Here is a 20,785-nt window from a genome sequence, read left to right as displayed (position 1 = left end):
ATTTTTAGTAGAGACGGGGTTTTGCCATGTTGGCCAGGCTGGTCTCGAACTCCTGGCCTCAAGTGATCTGCCTGCCTTGGCCTCCCAAAGTGCTGGGATTACAGACATGAGCCACCATGCCCAGCTTTTATTATTTTTTTGTGGTTGTTTTGAGACAGAGTCTCTGTCGCCAAGGTTACAGTGCAGTGGGTTGATCTCTCGGCTTGCTACAACCTTTGCCTCCCTGGCTCAAGTGATTCTCGTGCCTCAGCCTCCCAAGTAGCTGGGATTACAGGCGTGCACCACCACAACCAGGTAATTTTTGTATTATTGGTAGGGACAAGGTTTTGGCCTCCAGTGATCTGCCCGCTTTGGCCTCCCAAAGTGCTGGGATTACAGGCATAAACCACTGCACCCAGCCAGACCCTCTCTTACCTTTTCTGGGCTTTGCCATCTCTCTCCCGTCCTTCACTGAGGGGACAGAACTACCTCTCAGGCATCTGGAAGGCGAGGGGGGATGCTTTGTAAAGCATTGTGTCCCCTGTGGAACTGAGGACTAATTCTTACTTTGGTGTAAATAACTGAGGGGGAAGTAAGGAGTTGCTGCCCTGGGAGGGTGAACTTGGTTTTAGCCCTGGGTTGGCCACCATTCAAATGTGTAACTGTAGCTATGAGCCACTTAACATCCAGATCTCTTTTCTAATCTGCACGAAGAAAAGGCTGAGGGAGATAATTCTAAGATCCTTCTTGTCTTTACAACTGTACGGGAGATTTGCTTTTTTGTTGTTTTTGTTTTGTTTTTTAGAGAGAAAGAAGGTTTTGCTCTGTTGCCCAGGCTGGAGTGCAGTGGTAATAATCATAGCTCACTTCTGCCTTGACCTCCTTAGCTCAAGCAATCCTCCCACCTCAGCCTCTCGAATAGCTACTACAGGTGCGCACCACCATGCATGGCTAATTAAAAAAATTTTTTTTTGTAGAAACGGGGTCTCACTAGGTTGCCCAGCCTCGTCTCAAACTCCTGGGCTCAAGCAATCCTTCCACCTCAGCTCCCAAAGCGCTGTGATTACAGGCGTAAGCTAGTGCACCTGGTGAGATTTGCTTTTTAATATAAGTGTACAAATTATAGCTGTGTTTTCTCAGCCATGCAGTCTAATCCCACATTCTCTAACCAGTTCAGGGGCCCAGGAGACGGCTTTGATCATTCTTGTCTTAAGAGCCAAACAACTGAGGTTCAGAGAGCCGAGAAACTTCCTCAGGGTCACACAGCGTGTTGGGGGCAGGGTCCAGAGAGATGACTAAGCCTTATGGTATTAGGCAACCACTGTAAAATCTTGCACAGAGGCCGTCATGGTGTTTGAATGTGTTTTAAAGAACTATTCAGGGCAGCGATACAAGAAAGTCTCCCTAAGAAAGAGCCAGATTGTGTCTGGGTGATCTCCCCGGCTGGAAAATCCAGGCAAGTGGAAGAAAAAATTCATCCTTGGTGAAGGTCCGTGCCTGGTAAGGGGAGGGGCCCTGTCGAGGGCTCCTCGGGTTACCATGGCAACCGCCTCCTGCCAGGAAAGGTGTGATCCTGAGTCTGACCCTGAGACTTAAGAAGTCTCCTTCATCTGCCCTGTGATTCTTCCCTTCCTGTCTCCTTCACCCATCCCATCTCCTAGGGTCCTGGAGTCCAGCCAGAAACTACTCCTGGCTAGAAGAGGTGGCAGGGGCAGCTGGCCAGCAGATGGTGGCCCCTGAGGAATAGATGTGGTGGGAAGGAGCAAGTCATGCTGCTCCTCTGTGGCTCAGAAGCACCCAAGCGCCTGGGCTGACATCACTGCCCTGGGGAAGCTGAGCCCAGGCTGCCAAATGCCACCAAGCAGGCAGCCTCCATGTGATCGCAGCATCCCTGAGAGATGTAGATGGCTCTCCTTCACCTGTTCCTCCCTTGGGTGCCTAGGAATCTGGGCAATGGGGCTCTGAGACCTGCACATCTGTATCAGTCCATTTTCACGCTGCTGATAAAGACATACCCAAGATTGGGCAATTTACAGAAAAAAAGAGAGGTTGAATGGACTTACAGCTCCACGTGGCTGGGGGAGCCTCTTAATCACGGCGAGGTGATTTGCTTCTCCTTGCCTTACGCCATGTTTGTGAGGCTTCCCCAGCCACGAGAACGCCTGTGCAGGGTGCAGAGAAACTCCCCCTCATACAACCATCAGATCTCGCGAGACTTACTATCACGAGAACTGCCCGAGAAAGACCTGCCCTGTGATTCAATTAGCTCCCACCGGGTCCCTCCTACAACACCTGGGAATTGAAGGTGAGATTTGGGTGAGGACACAGCCAAACCATATCACCATCTCTTGCCCATCTTGAGCCCAGGAGATAGAAGGTAGCTGGGCTGGAAGATGGGGTGGGGGTGCTCCAAGGCTTCACCCCTGCAGTCAGGGAAGCTTCCCTTCTCCCTGTTTTTTTTTTTTTTTTTTTGAGATGAGGTCTTGCTGTCTCCCAGGCTAGTGTGCCGTGGCGGCATCATAGCTCACTGCAGCTTCAAACTCCTGGGCTCAAGCGATCCTCCCACCTCGGCCTCCCCAGTAGCTGGGACTACAGGCATGCACCACCATACCTAGCTGGTTCTATAAAACTGTTAGAGCCGATGTCTTGCTAAGTTGCTTAGGCTAGTCTTGAACTCCTGGGTTCAAAAGATTCTCCCACCTCTACCTCCCAAAGTACTGGGATTACAGGTGTAAGCCACTGCGCCCAGCCTGTCTTTAGTTTTTAAAACTCTGCTGCCATTTCTCTCTGAAAGCCCCAATGGCCAGAGGACCTTGCCTGCGTCTTGCTGTATTTTCAGGAACCTCGTCTGTTCCTTGAGAGGTTATTGCCTCCTCCTGAGCCTTGACCAGTGGGTGCTACAGGAAGATGAGGCCTCACTTAGTCCCAAGGCTGTGGGTGCCCCTCTCAGCCCTCTGGGGTTCAGAGTGCCTGGCAGTGTCAGGCCGCTCCCCACCCCACCACAGCCTGGAGGCTCGCAGGCTGCCAACTTTGTTTCATGACCCTTTGAACCTTGACCTTGGGCTTGGAGCACCATTACGACAAATTCTTTCCCAGTGATGAAGAGCAATGGCAGCGCCAACTCCCCGTGTCCAAATGGGTCAGGAACCACGGAGTTCGTCTCCCCCTGTACTTGGCGTCATCTTTCAGGCCCGGGCGGGGCCAGCTGCCAGCTTTGCGGGGCCCTGGAGTTATTTATGATTTCTTTCTGGATGAGGAAAAAAGGGTTAGAGTACTTGAAGCAATAACTTCAGATGAACAATGCGATCTTCAGAAACCCACCCAAGAGAAGCAATTGAATCGCTGAAACCGGCAAGATAAACATGTACAGCGATGTTCCCCTCTCCTGATATCCTCGCTCCCCCAGACAACTGCTGGAACTGATCACTTATTTCTGTTGTGATGAAATCCCTGTCAAGTCCTGGGGGACATTCCTGGAAGACTTGAAATCCCTCCACTGAGCAAACTGTAACCCGGCTGCCCTTCTCCAAGCATCCCCAGCTGTGGGGACCCCAATCTGTCCCCAATGGAGAACCAAGAAGTACTTAATCCTGAAAGATTCTCGTCCCTCCATACTCACACCGTTGATTCTGGGGACATCTCCCATTCGTGGCTGGTCTGAAGGAAAGCTGGTCTATGGAACAGTGCTGCTGATAAATTAATATATTAATTTAATCAAACAGACCTGCCATGACCTGTTACACTTGCCTGTCCAGAAGAGGTGAACTAAACTCATCTCCAGGTCATCTGTCTGGCAGGTGACACAGGTACAGACATGGCCCCGGGAGGCATCAGGATCCAGGCACTAATGCTCATGCACCTTTTTGGGAGCTGTCCCGGATGTTACAGTTCTAATTCACTCACTCCCGAGGTTTCCAAGGTGGCTAAAGCAATCAGGAGCCACAGATTCTTTTTTTCCCCCCCCCAGAGACAGGGTCTCGCTCTGTGGCCCAGGCTGGAGTGCAGTGGTGCCATCATAGCTTACTGCAACCACCAATTTCTGGGCTCAAGCGATCATCCCACCGCAGCCTCTCCAACAAAAGGAACCAAAATGAGCATTAGGAAGCTGCAGAAGGAGAGGTTGCCGGGCCCTGCTGCTGGTTCCCTGCCACTCTGTACAGGCTGCCGAGGCTAGGGGACAGGCTTCCTGCTCTGTGCGTGTGCACTTTCTGAGATCCCACTCAGCCACTACCGGGTGGGGGCCACTGAACAGGGAGTGGAGTCAGGCACTGGGAACTGCAGTGTGCATCCTCTGGCAGAGCACAGCCCTCTCTGTGCCTCAGCCACCCATAGATCAGAGGCAGGGACCACCTGGACACTCTTTTAAAGCCCGTTCAACCTCATCATTCTGAGACAGTAACTACTGGAGCTAGAAGTCATGTCATCTGGGCGTCCAGTGTTCCCTCCTCTCTCCTCGGGAAAAGGAGCTGAGTTTTGCTTGCTGAGAGCAGATGGATCACATCACAGCAGCTTGTTCTCAAGCTTCCATGGTGAAACATGATCCCCCGTGAAGCATCCCAGGCCCTCTGGTCCAGGCAGGTCTACAGGATGAGCAGCCAGATGCCCTGGTTCCATTTCAGCTCATCTGCTCTCTCTCAGTGGCCCTCAGTTTTCCTCCACAATAAAATAGGGCAATAATCCCCTGGTCTATTGCCTGGTCCAGATCTTCACCTTCAGCCTGCAGGGAGTGCCCTTATCTTCAGTCCCAGTTGTTTATCCGGGAGGATGTGCAGGAAGGAACAAGCTCTCTGCGTGCATGCTGAGTAGAGACCGCCACTGCTACGTCCAGAAGTCCCCCAGGAGCATCATAAGCTGAAGATGGGGTCTGAAGGTCTCAGGGTATGCTCTTGAGTCAAGCCCACTCAACACCTGCCTGGGGCAGGCAGGGTAGCTCAGCCAGAGACAGTGCAGAACACAGGGACCTTGGGGACCCTCCCAGCCTCCTGATAGCAGAGGCTTTTATAGTCAAATCATTTTGGAGAGAGACTCACTGAAGAACTGGCCAAGCGGAATGGCTCATGCCTGTAATCCCTACACTTTGGAAGGCCGAGGTGGGAGGATTGCTTGAGGCCAGGAGACAGGACCAGCCTGGGCAACACAGTGAGACTTCGTCTCTACAAAAAAATTTTTAAAAAATTAGCTGGGCATGGTGGTGCACACCTGTACTCCCAGCTACTCAGGAGGCAAAGGTGGGAGGAAGAGAACCAGGTAGACAGACAAGCACACACACACTCACACACAAACACACACACACACCCGTGTTCTTGCATGTTTTTGCTCCAGCAGGTGGACATGTGGAGTGGTCTTCCTCTTGCTCCCCTGCCGTGCTCCTTCCCCAGTAGCAGGGCCCTGACTCTCTTTATAAGCCCCTTAATGTTTTTTCTTGACTTAGTGGAAATGGGAAACAGCTGCTGGGGGCTGCAGGGAGAAGCAGTTCCCATGCACGGTAAGGAAGCCTCACCAGATGGTTGATCTTGATCTTGGACTTCCCAGCCCCGAGAGCTGTGAGGAAATAAACTTCTGTTCTTTATAAATTACCCAGCGTATTAGTCCGTCTTCACACTGCTATAAAGATACTACCTCAGACTGGGTAATTTACAAAGAAAAGAGGCCCAACTGACTCCCAATTCTACATGACTGGGGAGGCCTCAGAAAATTTACAATCATGGTGGAAGGCAAAGGGGAAGCAAGGCATGTCTTCACAAGGCAGCAGGAGAGAGAACATGTGCAGGGGAAACTGCCACTTTTTAAACCATCAGATCTCATGAGAACTCCTTCACTATCACAAAAACAGCACGGGGAGACCACCCCCATGATCCAGTCACCTCCCACCATGTCCCTCCCTTGATACATGGGGATTACAATTCAAGATGAGATTTGGGTGGGGACACAGAGCTAAACCATATTACCCAATCTTAGGTATTTGGTTCTCATAATGCAAAATAAACTGAGACAGGTGTATGTACAAAAAGTGATCCCATCCAGGGTGCTAAATTCTGTCAGCCAGTTGTGTCCAGGGTGCGTGGCAGTTGGTGAGAAGGTGGGTCCCTAAGTCCCCTTGGGGTGATCAAGGAAGGCTTCCTGAAGGAGGTGGTGCTAGCTGACCAATGCAGTGAGGGAGAGTTGGGGGCCATTTCTAGATAAGAGTACAAGACTGGTAAAGGCTTAGGAGAGCAAGAGGTGCACAGAGCAGGACAAGTAGCCCACAGCAGCAGCACATAGGGTGACAAGGTTGGATTGGCATTTTAGGACAATTAAGAGAACACTTTGGCATGTTTATTACAAACCAATCATGCCTGTGTAACCAGCCTGTGTAAGGAACATTCTCATGACCTTGAAAGCCCTCTTCTTGTCCTTTTCAATCATGACTCTCCCCATGGGGAATCACTCACCTGAATTCCAACACCTTAGACTCTTCTGCTTGTTTCTGAACTTCAGATAAATGGAATCAGACAGTAGATACTCATTTGAGTCTGTTCTCTTTCATCTGGCATTGTGTTCTGTGAGACTTGTCCACACTGTCGCATGTGGTTTGCCTACTGTTATGACTGTGTTGCATTTCATTTTGTGAATATACAATTTATTTTATCCAGTTGGCCGTTAATAGGAATTTGGGTTGTTTCTAATTTGGGGTTATTCTGAGCACTGCTGCCATGAACATTCTTGTGCATGCCTTTCGGTGAACATATTTATTCATTCTGTGAATGAATTTCGTGCGTGTCTTGTTCTCTCATCTAGAAGTGGCTCCCAACCCTCCCTCACACCTGCATTGGTCAGCTGTCTCCTACTTAAGCACCACCTCCTCCAGGAAGCCTTCCTTGACCACTCCAAGGGAACGTAGGCACCCACCTTGTTGCCAATTGCCGTACACCCTGTGCCCAACTGGCTTACAGCACTCAGCCCTCTGGATGGGATAACTTTTCGTATAACCATCTGTCTCAGTCTATTTTGTGCTACTAGAACAAAATTTTGGACACTGGGTAATTTATAAGGAACAGAAGTTTATTTCCTCACAGGTCTGGGGGCTGGGAAGTCTAAGATCAAAATCAGGCATCTGGTGAGGCTTCCTCACCGAGCTTGGGAACAGCTTCTCCTGCAGCCCCCAGCAACTATTTCCCATTTCCACTAAGTCTAGAAAAAGCAGAAAGGGGCTTCCACTGGGGTAACAGGGACTTAAGAGAGAGATCAGGAAGACGTTTGATGCTGAAGTTTATTATATCCTGGCTGGTGTTATCATGGGAAGGGAGGAGATATCTGGCAATGGAGTTGTTTGGTCGTAGAGTGGGCTTGTATTCAGCCTTATTAGAGACTGCCAAAGTGTTTTTAAAAGTGGTTGTACCATTGATACTCCCACCTGCAATGTATGAGAGTTCCAGTTGCTCCACATCTTCTCTAATACTTGGTTAAAAAAAAAAAAAGTGTAACTGTTAGTCTTCTTAATATTAGCCATTCTAGTGGGTATGTGGGAGTATCACACTGTGGTTTAATTTAAATTTCCCTGATATGGTAAATGAACTTGACCCCCTCTTCATATGATCATTGGCCGTTTGGAGCTCTCATTTTGTGCATATACATATTCCAAGAATCCTCTTCCAGTTGGTGATATACTTCTTCATCCATTCTCTTAATGGTGTCTTTTCATAATCCTTTTTTTTTTGGAGACGGAGTCTCGCTCTGTCGCCCAGGCTGGAGTGCAGTGGCCGGATCTCAGCTCACTGCAAGCTCCGCCTCTCGGGTTCCCGCCATTCTCCTGCCTCAGCCTCCCGAGTAGCTGGGACTACAGGCGCCCGCCACCTCGCCCGGCTAATTTTTTTGTATTTTTTTCAGTAGAGACGGGGTTTCACCGTGATAGCCAGGATGGTCTTGATCTCCTGACCTCGTGATCCGCCCGTCTCGGCCTCCCAAAGTGCTGGGATTACAGGCTTGAGCCACCGCGCCCGGCCGTCTTTTTTTTTTTTTTTTTTTTTTTTTGAGATAGAGTTTCGCTCTTGTTGCCCAGACTGGAGTGCAATGACATGGTCTCGGCTCACCGCAACTTCCGCCTCCCAGGTTCAAGCCATTCTCCTGCCTCAGCCTCCCGAGTTGTTGGGATTACGGGCACACGCCACCACACCCCGCTAATATTGTATTTTAGGAGAGATGGGGTTTCACCATGCTGGCCAGGCTGGTCTCGAACTCCTGACCTCAAGTGATCCACCCGCCTCAGCCTCCCAAAGTGCTTGCATTACAGGCGTGAGCCACTGCACCCAGCCTGAGAGATTCTTAATTTTAATGTTGTCTACTTTATCAATTTTTAAAAATGAGAATGCTTTTTGCATCCTGCTTAAGAACTCCATACTGAGGTCATACAGGTAGTCACCTACGTTTTCTTCTAAATGTTGTATTGTTTTACCCTTTACATTTAGATCTACAACCCAATTGACTTTCGTATGTGGTGTGGATTAGGGGTCAAATTCTTTTATTTTTCTTTTCCATTTGGATATCCAGTTGACCAGGACAATTTATTGATAAGTCTATCCTTTCTCTTCTGTACTGCATTTGTACCTTTTTCATAAGCCCAGTGATTGTGTAAATGCAGATCTATTTGTCTTACTTTGCACCAATAATTCAGTGTCTTATGTAGTATAGTTCTGTAACAAGGTCTCAATTCTGGTAGTATAAATCTTTCATTTTTGTTCTTCTTCAAGACGGCCTTGACTAGTCTTGGACATTTGTATTTTCATATACATTTTGGAATCAATCTGACAATTTGCACCAAAGAAAAAAAAGCCTACTGGGATTTTGAATGGGATTGCATTGACTCTGTGGATCAACTGAGAAGAAGATATATGTATATATATAAATTTATTTTCAAAAACAACAATTGTGGACGAGTGCAGTGGCTCACACCTGTGATCCCAGCACTTTGAGAGGCTGAAGCGGGCTGATCACTTTAGGTCAGGAGTTCGAGACCAGCCTAACCAACATGGTGAAACCCTGTCTCTACTAAAAATACAAAAAATTAGCCAGGCGTGGTGGTGGGCGGCTGTAATCTCAGCTACTCGTGAGGCTGAGGCACTAGAGGTGCTTGAACCCAGGAGGCAGAGGTTGCAGTGAGCTGAGATGGTACCACTGCACTCCAGCCTGAGTGACAGAGCGAGACTCTGCCTCAAAGAAAAAAAAAAAAGACTATTGCAGCGACATCAATGATTAATCACCCACACTCCCCCTACTGTTAGGGAAAAAACCTTCTATACAGTTGAGTTACAAAGGAAAATCAAGACAATGTATCAGGCACCTACAGCCAGAAAATGCTCTGTTGTTTCCAAAGGTGTAAACCTGATATGTTTGATGTTCCAGCGTGACACACCAACCCAGTGGTATAGACACTGACATGTTCAATATACTAGTGTAACACAGCAGCTGCAATTTTTACTGGGATGGAGAGAATTAACATCTTTATAATATTGAGTCTTCCAATCCATGAACATAGTATATCTTTCCATTTATTTCGTTCTTATTTAACTTCTCTCAGTGATGTTTTATAGTTTTCGGTAGATTTAGTCCTATGTAATTTCAATTTTATGATGCTTTTGTACATGGTATCATTTAATTTCATTTTCTGTTTGCTTGTTGTATGTAGGAATATGGTTGAATTTTATAAACTGTCTTTATATTCCAGCCACTTTGCTAAACTAACTTAATAATTCTATAATAGTAGTTTTTCATTAGATCTTGCTGAGGGAAAGATGCTTTGGCCTGTGGTCCAGCCATGGTGCAAGATGCATCAACCTTGAATAAGGGTTGGATGTGGAGGCAGAGAGGGAGAAAGACAGACTCTGCCAGCCAAGTCAGCAGAACCCCCAGGGTTATAGACAGACTTTGTCCACTCCCATCATGGTCCAGGCACTTGCTTTCATATCATATTGAGAATTGGTGCCCCAGAGAAGAATCTTGTGAATCTTATGATTTGTGAGTGTGTGGCATGGCCCTTGATGCCAGCTTTCTAAGAGCCAGGTGGGGCACAAGTGCTGAGGTAAGTTCCCACTCAGTATCCACAGTTTGACTTCATTCTTTTTGTTGTTGTTGTTGTTGAGGCAGAGTCTCGCTCTGTCACCCGGGCTGGAGTACAGTGACATGATCTCGGCTCACTACAACCTCTGCCTCCCAGGTTCAAGCAATTCTCCTGCCTCAGCCTCCTGAGTGAATAGCTGGGACTACAGGCGTGTGCCACCACACCTGGCTAATTTTTTGTATTTTTAATAGAAACGGGGTTTCATCGTGTTAGCCAGGATGGTCTCAATCTCCTTACGTCGTGATCCGCCCTCCTCAGCTTCCCAAAGTGCTGGAATTATAGGTGTGAGCCACCGATCCCGGCTTCCAACTTCATTCTTACTTAAGTTAGAAAGTGACCAAAACGTTTAGAGACTTTCTTCCTTTGACCCCTCTCCTACATGGCAGTCCAGCCTTTACGCTGACACCCCGATGCTACCCTGCTGGCTCACCTCTCAATGGGATTTTGATAATGGGGATCCAGCCACTCTCCTTGGGGACAGCTACAGCAGGCCATAATGCCCTCCTATTTGCCATGATATCTTTTTAGCTGGAGCAGAACTGCGTTTTCTTTCTTTTCTTTTTCTTCCTTTCTTTTTTTTCTTTTTTTTTGAGATGGTGTTTCGCTCTTGTTGTCCAGGCTGGAGTGCAATGGTGCGATCTCGGCTCACTGCAACCTCTGCCTCCTGGGTTCAAGCGATTCTCCTGCCTCAGCCTCCCGAGTATTTTTAGTAGACAGGGTTTCACCATGTTGGTCAGGCTGGTCTCGAACTCCTGACCTCAGATGATCTGCCCGCCTCGGCCTCCCAAAGTGCTGGGATGGAAGGCATGAGCCACCGTGCTCAGCCGGAACTGCGTTTTTAAGGATGAACTGCGAAACAGAGGGGGAGGTAGGGAATAGGACTGTCCAGAGGAAGGAACTGTGTGTGCAAAGGTTGGAGACTGAGGAATGCTCGGGGCATGGCCTGGCTGGAGGGGGCATGGCCTGGCTGGAGGAGGTGTGGTCTGGCTGGAGGGGGTGTGGTCTGGCTGGAGGGGGTGTTGTCTGGCTGGAGGAGGCATGGCCTTGACTGGTGGGCATGGCCTGGCTGAAAGAGGAATGGTCTGGCTGGAGGAGGTGTGGCCTTGCTGGAGGCGGTGTGGCCTTGCTGGAGGCGGTGTGGCCTTGCTGGAGGCCATGTGGCCTGGTTGGAGGGGACATAGTCTAATTGGGAGAGTGTGGCCTGCGGGAGGGGCATGACCTGGCTGGAGGCGGCATGGCCTGGCTGGAGAGAGCATGGCTTGGCTGAAAGAGGAGTGATCTGGCTGGAGGAGGTGTGGCCTCGTTAGAGGGGATGTAGCCTAGTTGGGGCAGTGGCCTGGAGGGAGCATGGCCTATCTGGAGGAGGTGTGGTCTGGCTAGAGGAGGAGTGGCCTTGCTGGAGGGAATGGGCCTGGTTGGAGGGGCCAAGGCCTAGCTGGGAGGGTGTGGCCTGGTGGGATGGGGTGTGGCCTCACTGTGGTACTGGCCTGGCTGGCAGGTGTGATGGTGAGAGACCAGGGCAGACAGGGGCGCTAAGCTTAGCCATGCCAAGGACTTTTTCCTCAGGCCAGTGGGGGCTGTTCCGTGTTGCTAGCAGAGGGTGAGGTGACCAAAGTCTGACCAGTAGAGGAAGGTCCTTAGTGACCTCCAGAAGCCCCATGGGGGAAGAGGGAGACCAGAAAGAATGTGTGTCCCGAGACAGACCTCTTGAGTGGAGTGGGAAGACCCTGCGCATAGTAGCATGGAAAAGTGCCTGATGTATTTGTGTTAGGCTCAGCCTGGCTGTTTTCTGTCTTCTGTCACATTGGGGAAACTGAGTCCACTGTGAACTTCCTTATTCCTGTGGTCCCCTATGAGCACTCATGGCCAACCTAACTGGCCTGTTCCCAACCTCATCCCCATAGCAACTGACCCCAGTGACCTCCTTGGAGTTTTCTTCCCCTAACGGGGTCCAGGAGTCTTGGCTGGGGTCAAAGTTCTCTGGATAGATTTTTCTTTTTTTTTGAGATGGAGTTTTGCTCTTGTTGCCCAGGCTAGAGTGCAATGGCGTGATCTCAGCTCACTGCAACCTCCGCCTCTCAGATTCAAGTGATTCTCTTGCCTCAGCCTCCCAAGTAGCTGGGATTACAGGCGCCCACCACCACACCCAGCTAATTTTTGTAATTTTAGTAGAGATGGGGTTTCACTATGTTGGCCAGGCTGGTCTCGAACTCCCAATCTCAGGTGATCCGCCCTCCTCAGACTCCCAAAGTGCTGGGATTATAGGTGTGAGCCCCCGGGCCCAGCCTTCTGGGTAGATTTTTAGGATCTCCTCCAACTGGGCCCTGGTTGGGGTGGCCTACTGGTGACACCCACCCTGCACATGCCCTCTGCCTGCAGACCACTCTCTGAGACCTCTCACAGAGGGAGCCGGGACTCTGGGGACAGGACCATCCATGTGCCTTGCCTCCCACTGGCGTCTTGTGGCCCAAGTAGACTCCGGCTGCCTCTTTACATTTCCCTGCAGTAACCAACTCCTGCCCTATCTGCAAATCCCCTCTCAGGGCCTAGGCCTTGGGAATCCAGCCTCATTTGGAAGGCGGGTCCTGCATTCTGGGAGCAGAGCCATCAACAGGAGCAATGCTGACCAAAGGCAGATGGCAGGTGGATTTGGCAACTGTCGTCCTGCAGTGGGTGGGCAGATTCCGGAAGTAAGAGGCCGAGGAGAAGGTCACCAGTGGCAAGAGTGAAGAGTCCCGGAGCTTGAGGCCTCTGGAGCTGATCCAGTGTAAACCCCTTTTATAGATGGGAAAACTGAGGTGTGGAGAGAGAGAGGGCGTCTCAAGCCACACAGCTAGTTCCTGGCCAACTTAGAACCAGGTCTCTGTAGTTCTCTTTACAATGAACACACCACACAATCAACTCTCTCTCTCTCTCTTTTGAGACAGCATCTCAAAAGGACACTGCATCTCCAGCCCAGGCGGGAGTGCAGTGGCGCAATCACAACTCACTGCAGCCTCTACCTCCCAGGCTCAAGCAATCCTCCCACCTCAGCCTCCTGAGTAGCTAGGATTACAGGCACACGCCACCACATCCAGCCAATTTTTTTTTTTCTGTTTACAATTTTTTTAAAATTATTATACTTTAAATTCTAGGGTACATGTGCATAACGTGCAGGTTTGTTACATATGTATGCTTGTGCCATGTTGGTGTGCTGCACCCATCAACTCTTCAGCACCCATCAACTCGTCATTTACATCAGGTATAACTACCAATGCAATCCCTCCCCCCCGCCATGATAGGCCCTGGTGTATGATGTTCCCCTTCCCGAGTCCAAGTGATCTCATTGTTCAGTTCCCACCTATGAGTGAGAACATGTGGTGTTTGGTTTTCTGTTCTTGCGATAGTTTGCTGAGAATGATGGTTTCCAGCTGCATCCATGTCCCTACAAAGGACACAAACTCATCCTTTTTTACGGCTGCATAGTATTCCATGGTGTATATGTGCCACATTTTCTTAATCCAGTCTGTCACTGATGGACATTTGGGTTGATTCCAAGTCTTTGCTATTGTGAATAGTGCCGCAATAAACATACGTGTGCATGTGTCTTTATAGCAGCATGATTTATAATCCTTTGGGTATATACCCAGTAATGGGATGGCTGGGTCATATGGTACTTCTAGTTCTAGATCCTTGAGGAATCGCCGTACTGTTTTCCATAATGGTTGAACTAGTTTACAATCCCACCAACAGTGTAAAAGTGTTCCTATTTCTCCACATCCTCTCCAGCACCTTCCAGCCAATGTTTAAATTTTTTCTAGAGACGGGATCCTGCCGTGTTGCCCAGACTGGTCTCAAACTCCTAGGCCCAAGCTATCCTCCCACCTTGACCTCCTAAAGTGCTGGGATGACATGCATGAGCCGCCCCACCTGGCCTGCTCTCTCTCTATGTCTCTGTCTGTCTCTTTCTCTTTTTTTTCTTTTTTCTTTTTCTTTTTTTCTCTTTTTGAGATGGAGTCTTGCTCTGTCACCAGGCTGGAGTGCAGTGGCGCAATCTCGGCTCACTGCAACCTCTGCCTCCCAGGTTCAAACGATTCTCCTGCCTCAGCCTCCTGAGTAGCTGAAATTACAGGCACACACCACCATGTCCAGCTGATTTTCTTTTTGTATTTTTAGTAGAGACGGGGTTTCACCATGTTGGCCAGGCTGGTCTTGATCTCTTAACCTCGTGATCCGCCCGCCTCAGCTTCCTCAAGTGCTGGGATTACAGACGTGAGCCACTGCGCCCAGCCTGTCTCTTTCACACACATGTGCTTGTGCATCCACAAACACACAATGGTTTACCTGGTACGTTGACACTTCCAACATACACCTATTGGCAAGGGTTTGCCCCGCATGGGTCCTAGACACTGGGAAAGGCACTGTGGCCCCAGGTGCTCCAGGGCCAGTGTGTTCTCGAAGGGGCAGGACACGTGGGACTCTTCATAATCCCAGAAGGTTAGAGACCACATAGTAGGGTAGTTCGGGCAGGGCCTCCTCCAGTCAGAGCCAGGAGGGGACAGGATCAGCACCCCCCTCAGCATTTCCATGTTTCCAGCACTCCAGTGAATAATCAGAGAAAGTTAAACAAACATGCTTTAATTGCCTGTCAATGACAGACGCCAAGGGAATGAAAATCCCATCCGGTTCTGGAGCGCCTGCCGGGGATGGGGGTGGTGTGGCGAGTCAGAGCTGGCGGGGCCTTCTGGGCCTCACCACAGCTGGGGAGCTGGACCCACCCCACAACCCTCATGTCCACCGTTGGCCAAGCTGCTCCTCACCTGCCAAGCAGGGTGCCCAGTGCCAGAGAAAACTGGGCCCAGGCCCAACACAATTTCCAGAAATAGGTATTTGCGAGAGCGGGGCCTCTCCCTCCATCCACTGACCTTCCCCCCTGCAGGGGGAGGGACCTGCAGGTCCTAATTGTTGCCTCAGGCCCTGGAAACGCTCTGCTCAAGGCCCTTAAAAGCCTCCAGATTGTGCAGTTTGCCCGGAGTTCCTGGACAGACCAGGGCTGTCATTTGTGACTTCCCCATGTCCACCTCCTCGTCCTCTTCCCTCAGGCCCCAAGGGTGGAGTGGTGTCTTCCAGTGTGTGGCTGGAGGTGCACTCCTCACTTCCCCTCCCTCCCCTCCTTCCCTCCCTCCCCTCCCTCTCCCTCTTCTCCCTTCTCCCTCCCTCCCCTCCTCCTCTCCCCTCTTCTCCCTTCCCCTCCCGTCTCTGACAGGGTCTTGCTCTTGCCCAGACTGTTGTGCAGTGGCACCAACATGGTTCACTGCAGCCTCAACCTTCTGGACTCAGGTGATCCTCCTGCCTCAGCCTCCTAAGTAGCTGGGACTACAGGGACATGCCACAATCCTGCTAATTTTTGTATTTTTTGGCAGAGAAGGGGGTTTCACCATGTTGCCAGGCTGCTCTGCGGCCTCCTGGACTCAGAGAATCTCCGCCTCAGCCTCCCAAGTAGCTGAAGAGGACTACAGGCCGCAGCGCCACCATGCCTGGCTAATTTTTATGTATTTTTTGTCTGGGACCCAGGGTCTCACTATGTTTTTTTGAGGCAGTCTTGCTCTACACTTACTTGGGCTGGAGTACAGTGGCGGATCTCAGCTCACTGCAAGCTCCGCCTCGGGTTTGTATTCTCCTGCCTCAGCCTCCCGAGTAGCTGGGACTACGAAGCCTGCCACTTTCATGGCTAGTTTTGTATTTTAGTAGAGAGGCGAGTTTCACCGTGTTAGCCAGGATGGTCTCGATCTCCTGACCTCGTGATCCGCCCATCTCGGCCTCCCAAAGTGCTGGGATTACAGGCTTGAGCCACCGCGCCCGGCCAGGGTCTCACTATGTTAACCAGACTGATCTTGAACTCCTAGGCTCAAGCCATCCACCCATCTCAACCTCCCAAAGTACGAGGATTCCAGGCATGAGCCACCACACCCACCCTTCTTTTCTTTTTAAAATATGTTATTTTGTTTTAAGACTAGATGCTGTGGCTCATGCCTGTCATCTCAGCTCTTTGGGAGGCTGAGCTGGGTGGATCACTTGAGGTCAGGAGTTTGAGACCAGCCTGGTCAACATGGCAAAACCCTGTCTCTACTAAAAATACAAAAATTAGCCAGGCATGGCGGCACATGACTGTAGTCCCAGCTACTTGGGAGGCTGAGGCAGGAGAATCGCTTGAACCCAGGTGGCAAAGGTTTCAGTGAGACAAGGTTGCACCACTGCACTCCAGCCCAGGCAATAGAGCAAGACTCTGTCTCAAAAGAAAATTACTTTATGTTAGATTCAGGGGATTACATGTGCTTGTTTGTTACATGCATAACAGTAGGGATTGGACCTCTAGTGTACCCATCACCCAAATGTTTTTGGTTTTTTGTTTTCGAGACAGAGTTTTGCTCTGTTGGCCAGGCTGGAGTGCAATGGCTCAATCTTGGCTCACCGCAACCTCTGCCTCCCGGATTCAAGCGATCCTCATGCCTCAACCTCCTGAGTAGTTGGGATTTTAGGCATCTGCCACCACGCCTGGCTAATATTTGTATTTTTAGTAGAGACGGGGTTTCACCATGTTGGTCAGGCTGATCTTGAACTCCTGACCTCAGGTGATCCTCTCACCTCGGCCTCCCAAAGTGCTGAGATTACAGGCGTGAGCCACCGTGCCCGGCCTCATTACCCAAATGTTGAGCACTGTACCAGATAGATAACTTTTCAATCCTCATACCCCATCTTTATGTCCATGTATACCCCTTGTTCAGCTCCTACTTATAAGTGAGAACATGCAGTATTTGATCTTCTGCTTCTGAGTTTGTTCACTCAGAATGACAACATCCAGTTGCATCCATGTTGCTGCAAAGGACATGATTTCATTCCTTTTCATGGCTGTGTAATATTCCACGGTGTATATGTACCTTGTTTTCTTTATCCAATCCACCACTGATGGACACTTAGGTTCCATCTTGCTTTTTCCAAGTGATCCTGGTCAACCCACAGGACACAGCTACTAGAGAGGGGTCATGGATCTCTGCTTTCAAGCAGACAACCCCTGAAGGCAGGTATTTGGGTCTGTGCAGCCCCGCCCCTCTCCTCACCGGTATTAGACTGTTGACACAGTGTCATCCAGTCACAGGAACATCCGCAGAGCCTTCGGGTGGATGAGAGATGATTAGAGGTAGAGGAGAGGAGGTGGACAGATGGGGAGCAGGGTGAATGTATAGGTGGGTAGATGGGGGTGTTTAGGGTGGGGGTAGCACTAGGTGTAGGATGGGTGGCTGGGTGGGTGGGTAGATAGGTGAACAAATGGAACCCTGTTCATTTTGATCTCTGCCTTTCCCATTAAGGGCTTCTTTTAGCAGTGCAGGAATCATTGGTTGTGTAAGTTTAAGAGGAAGGCATTAGGCTGGGCACGGTGGCTCTCACCTGTAATCCCAGCACTTTGGGAGGCTGAGGTAGGTGGATCCCTTGAGGTCGGAAGTTCGAGAGCAGCCTGGCCAACATGGTAAAACCCCGTCTCTATTAAAAATACAAAACTAACCGGGTGTGGTGGTGCATGCCTGTAGTCCCAGCTACCCGAGAGGCTGAGGCAGGAGAATCACTCGAACCTGGGAGGTGGAGGCTGCAGTGAGCAAGTTTGCGTCACTGTACTCCAGCCTGGGTGACAGAGTGAGACTCTGTTTAAAAAAAAAAAAAAAAAAAAGCAGGCACTGAAAGCACCCTGGACACCAGGGCCTTGTTGACTGGGGACTTCATGGAGGCTGGTCTTTTAGGGACTCCGCCATTTCATCAGGGACATCCCCAAATGTCAGTGTCAGTGGATCTTTCCTCTTCGGCGGGTCCCTGTTTCCAGGGAGGACTCCCTCCCCTGCCCCATCTGGGACATCTTGAGCCCCAGGAGAGCCAGTGGCTCCCAGTTTCCATCCCTACCTTGGGTTTGCAAGGCTGGCTGGCGCACCTGGCTGCATGCAGCTTGCAAAATAGTATTTGCATTGTTCATCTGCCAGGAGGTCCCTCCGCCTTTCCCTTTGCTTTGTGGTTTTTATACCTTTTTTATTTCTTTTTTTGTTTGTTTGTTTGTTTTTTGTTTTTTGTTTTTTTGAGACGGAGTCTCGCTGTGTTGCTCAGACTGGAGTGCAGTGGCACGGTCTCGGCTCACTGCAAGCTCCGCCTCCCGGGTTCACGCCATTCTCCTGCCTCAGCCTCCCGATTAGCTGGGACTACAGGCGCCCGCCACCTCACCCGGCTAATTTTTTGTATTTTTTAGTAGAGACAGGGTTTCACCATGTTAGCCAGGATGGTCTTGATCTCCTGACCTTGCCTGTCTCGGCCTCCCAAAGTGCTGGGATTACAGGCGTGAGCCACCACGCCCGGCCTACCTTTTTATTTCTTTATCAGCCCTTTCCTGAGAGAAAACAGAAGGGAACCTGTGTTCAATCCACCATGTTTAACCAGAAAGCCACATCCCTTTATCGTGTGTCTTTGGTGAAGTCCTCTCTGGTCCCAGAGTCAGAAAACTGTATATATTCTTCTAGTTGTTTGAATGTTCAGTGTTTATACCTCAGTCTTTAATCTGTTTTATGCATCAGAGGTACTGACAAGGCTTATGGGGGAGAAAGAGTTCTCTTCCTTAACAAATGCTTATAAATCACTGACTTGGGCCAGCCAGGGGTAGAAGGGAGGGAAGCAGGGAGAGGGGCCCTCTGCTAGGCCACGTGTCGCTGGGGAGCAGAGAGTAGGGTGTTGCCCCCTCTTGACCCGAGACTGAGCACCCTGAGGGTACAGCCTCGACCACCTATTACCAGGGTCCTAAGACTCCCCTGACCACCCGTGGTTTCTCCCCAAACATCTGTTGCAGAGGAATCGCCTTTTTTTCTTTAAGGACGGGGAACATTTCAAGGTGGTTTGCATTCGGTAACAAAGACAGGGATATGTCCAAGAACAAGGGGGAGGCTGACGGTGTTGGGGGGCCTGGACTGTACGCATGAGCTGCAGCTCTCACCACTCCCAAGCAGCACCATGGTCAGCCCCAGCGCGCCGAGTGGGAGCTATCCAGTTACCCAAATACCTCTTAGGCGTCTGTTTAACAGGGATGCGGATCGTGCAGGGTCAGGCTTTGAACTGAGCTGAGGAAAGAGAGACTTTAGGCATCCCCTGACTTCTAGAGCAATAAAAGCTCTTTAGAACAGCTTTGAACCGTCTATTTCGTCATTAAAGAGCTCCAGGTCTCGGGCCTCCGGGGAGACAGACATTAAAAGATAATTACAGCCCAGAGAGATGTGTGCTTGGGCGGGGTCAGCATCAGTAGGCTCCTAATTGGCCTTCCAGGCTCCAGTCCCTCCCACTTCCACCCACTGCACGCTCTGCTGCCAGAGCGAGCATCTACAAATGCAAATCTGACCTTGAATTTCACCCGCCTAAGACCCTCCAGTGACCTATGGACACTGCCACAGCCCTTCCCGGGCCCCTGGTGTTAGAGTTCCTTGACCTTTCCAGCCTTGGCGGCCCCCAAATGTGTTCCGAGTTGGCCAACCTGCCCTGTTCTCACTCTCCTCTCACCTCGGAAAATGCACTCTTTCAGAATGCATTTCTTTTTCTTTTAGAATGCATTTGCTCTTCTCTCTGCTGAACCTGGCCAGCTATTGTGCATTCCTCAGGTCTCATCTTTGATGCCACTGCCTCCAGGACGTCCTCCTTGATTGCCCTCCACCCCCGCCCCACCGACTGGACTGGCTTTGGCATCCCTTTCCCAGTCTGTGTCTATTAGCCCAACTCTGGTTCTCAAAGTCAGAGGCCCACCTCAATATCTGTTCATCAATTGTCAGATATTTTTTGAGTCCCTGCTTTGTGCCAGGCACTGAGATTCATGGGTGAACAAAATAGAAAAAGACGCCTGCCTTCATGGTGCTCACCAGCTCACAGCATCATCTTGTCTGAATAAACAGACAGTACAGTGTACTGTGCGTGCTCAGAAGGGAGGCTCAGTGGTCCAGCAGGCTGCATGGAGGAGGGGTCTCTGAGGGTGAGGCTTTGAAGGATGAATAGGAGTTTTCCAGGCAAAATGACTGGAGATGTTTCTGCTTGCCCGCCTGCCCAGAGGTTATCCTGGTGACTGGGCTGCTCTCTTCCTAGGGTCTACAGTCTGCTTTCATATTAGTTCCTCTTCTCTTTCAGAATGCATGAACTGCACCCGGCTCAGTGACATGAGTGAGCGACTGACCACACTGGAGGCCAAGGTCAGTCGGGCTGGGGAGTCTGGGCCTGGGGAGCTGCCTGGGGACCTGGGGTGGTGAGGAGAGGAGTCGGGCAGTCACTGGGTGTGGCTGTGGAATTCCCAGCCCCAGGTTTCCCAGCAGGCTTGGACAGCCGGTCCCAGGTACTGCGTACTGTTCAGGCCTTGGTGGCTCTGCGTGGCCTTCATGGGCCGGGAGGTCCCAGGCAGCAGGCTGGTTGTGGGCAGGGCAGAATGGTGCTGAGCTCCCGGAACCTGGGGGCTGGGAGATTGGACACCCAGAGGACAGTGGAAAGAGGAGGGAGTCTCTGTCCCTCCAGGGCCACTCTTCCCACCTCCAGAATGGGGCTGGGCACAGAGGAACCGATGGGAAAAGACTGTGGAGGAGGAACTGCTGGGAAGTGACCAGCTTTCAGCCCAGTCTATAGGAAGAGGACTCCCTCAGTGGAGTCAGCCCAGAGGCAGAAGGAATCCCTAAAGGC

At 50.5% G+C, this 20,785-nt stretch overlaps 1 protein-coding gene across 1 annotated transcript in view; it reads left to right on the top strand.

The window, feature by feature from the left end:
- Positions 1 to 20,785, top strand: part of COL26A1 (collagen type XXVI alpha 1 chain) — a 201,601-nt gene that overhangs the window by 156,760 nt on the left and 24,056 nt on the right. The window contains exon 4 of the mRNA XM_003895827.4: positions 20,246 to 20,307. Coding sequence (XP_003895876.3) covers positions 20,246 to 20,307 — 62 coding nt within the window. The remainder of the gene's footprint in view (positions 1 to 20,245; positions 20,308 to 20,785) is intronic.

The sequence above is a fragment of the Papio anubis genome, chromosome 4, assembly GCF_008728515.1.
Source record: "Papio anubis isolate 15944 chromosome 4, Panubis1.0, whole genome shotgun sequence".
Classification (NCBI taxonomy): domain Eukaryota; kingdom Metazoa; phylum Chordata; class Mammalia; order Primates; family Cercopithecidae; genus Papio; species Papio anubis.
This window is presented reverse-complemented; position numbering and strand designations above follow the sequence as displayed.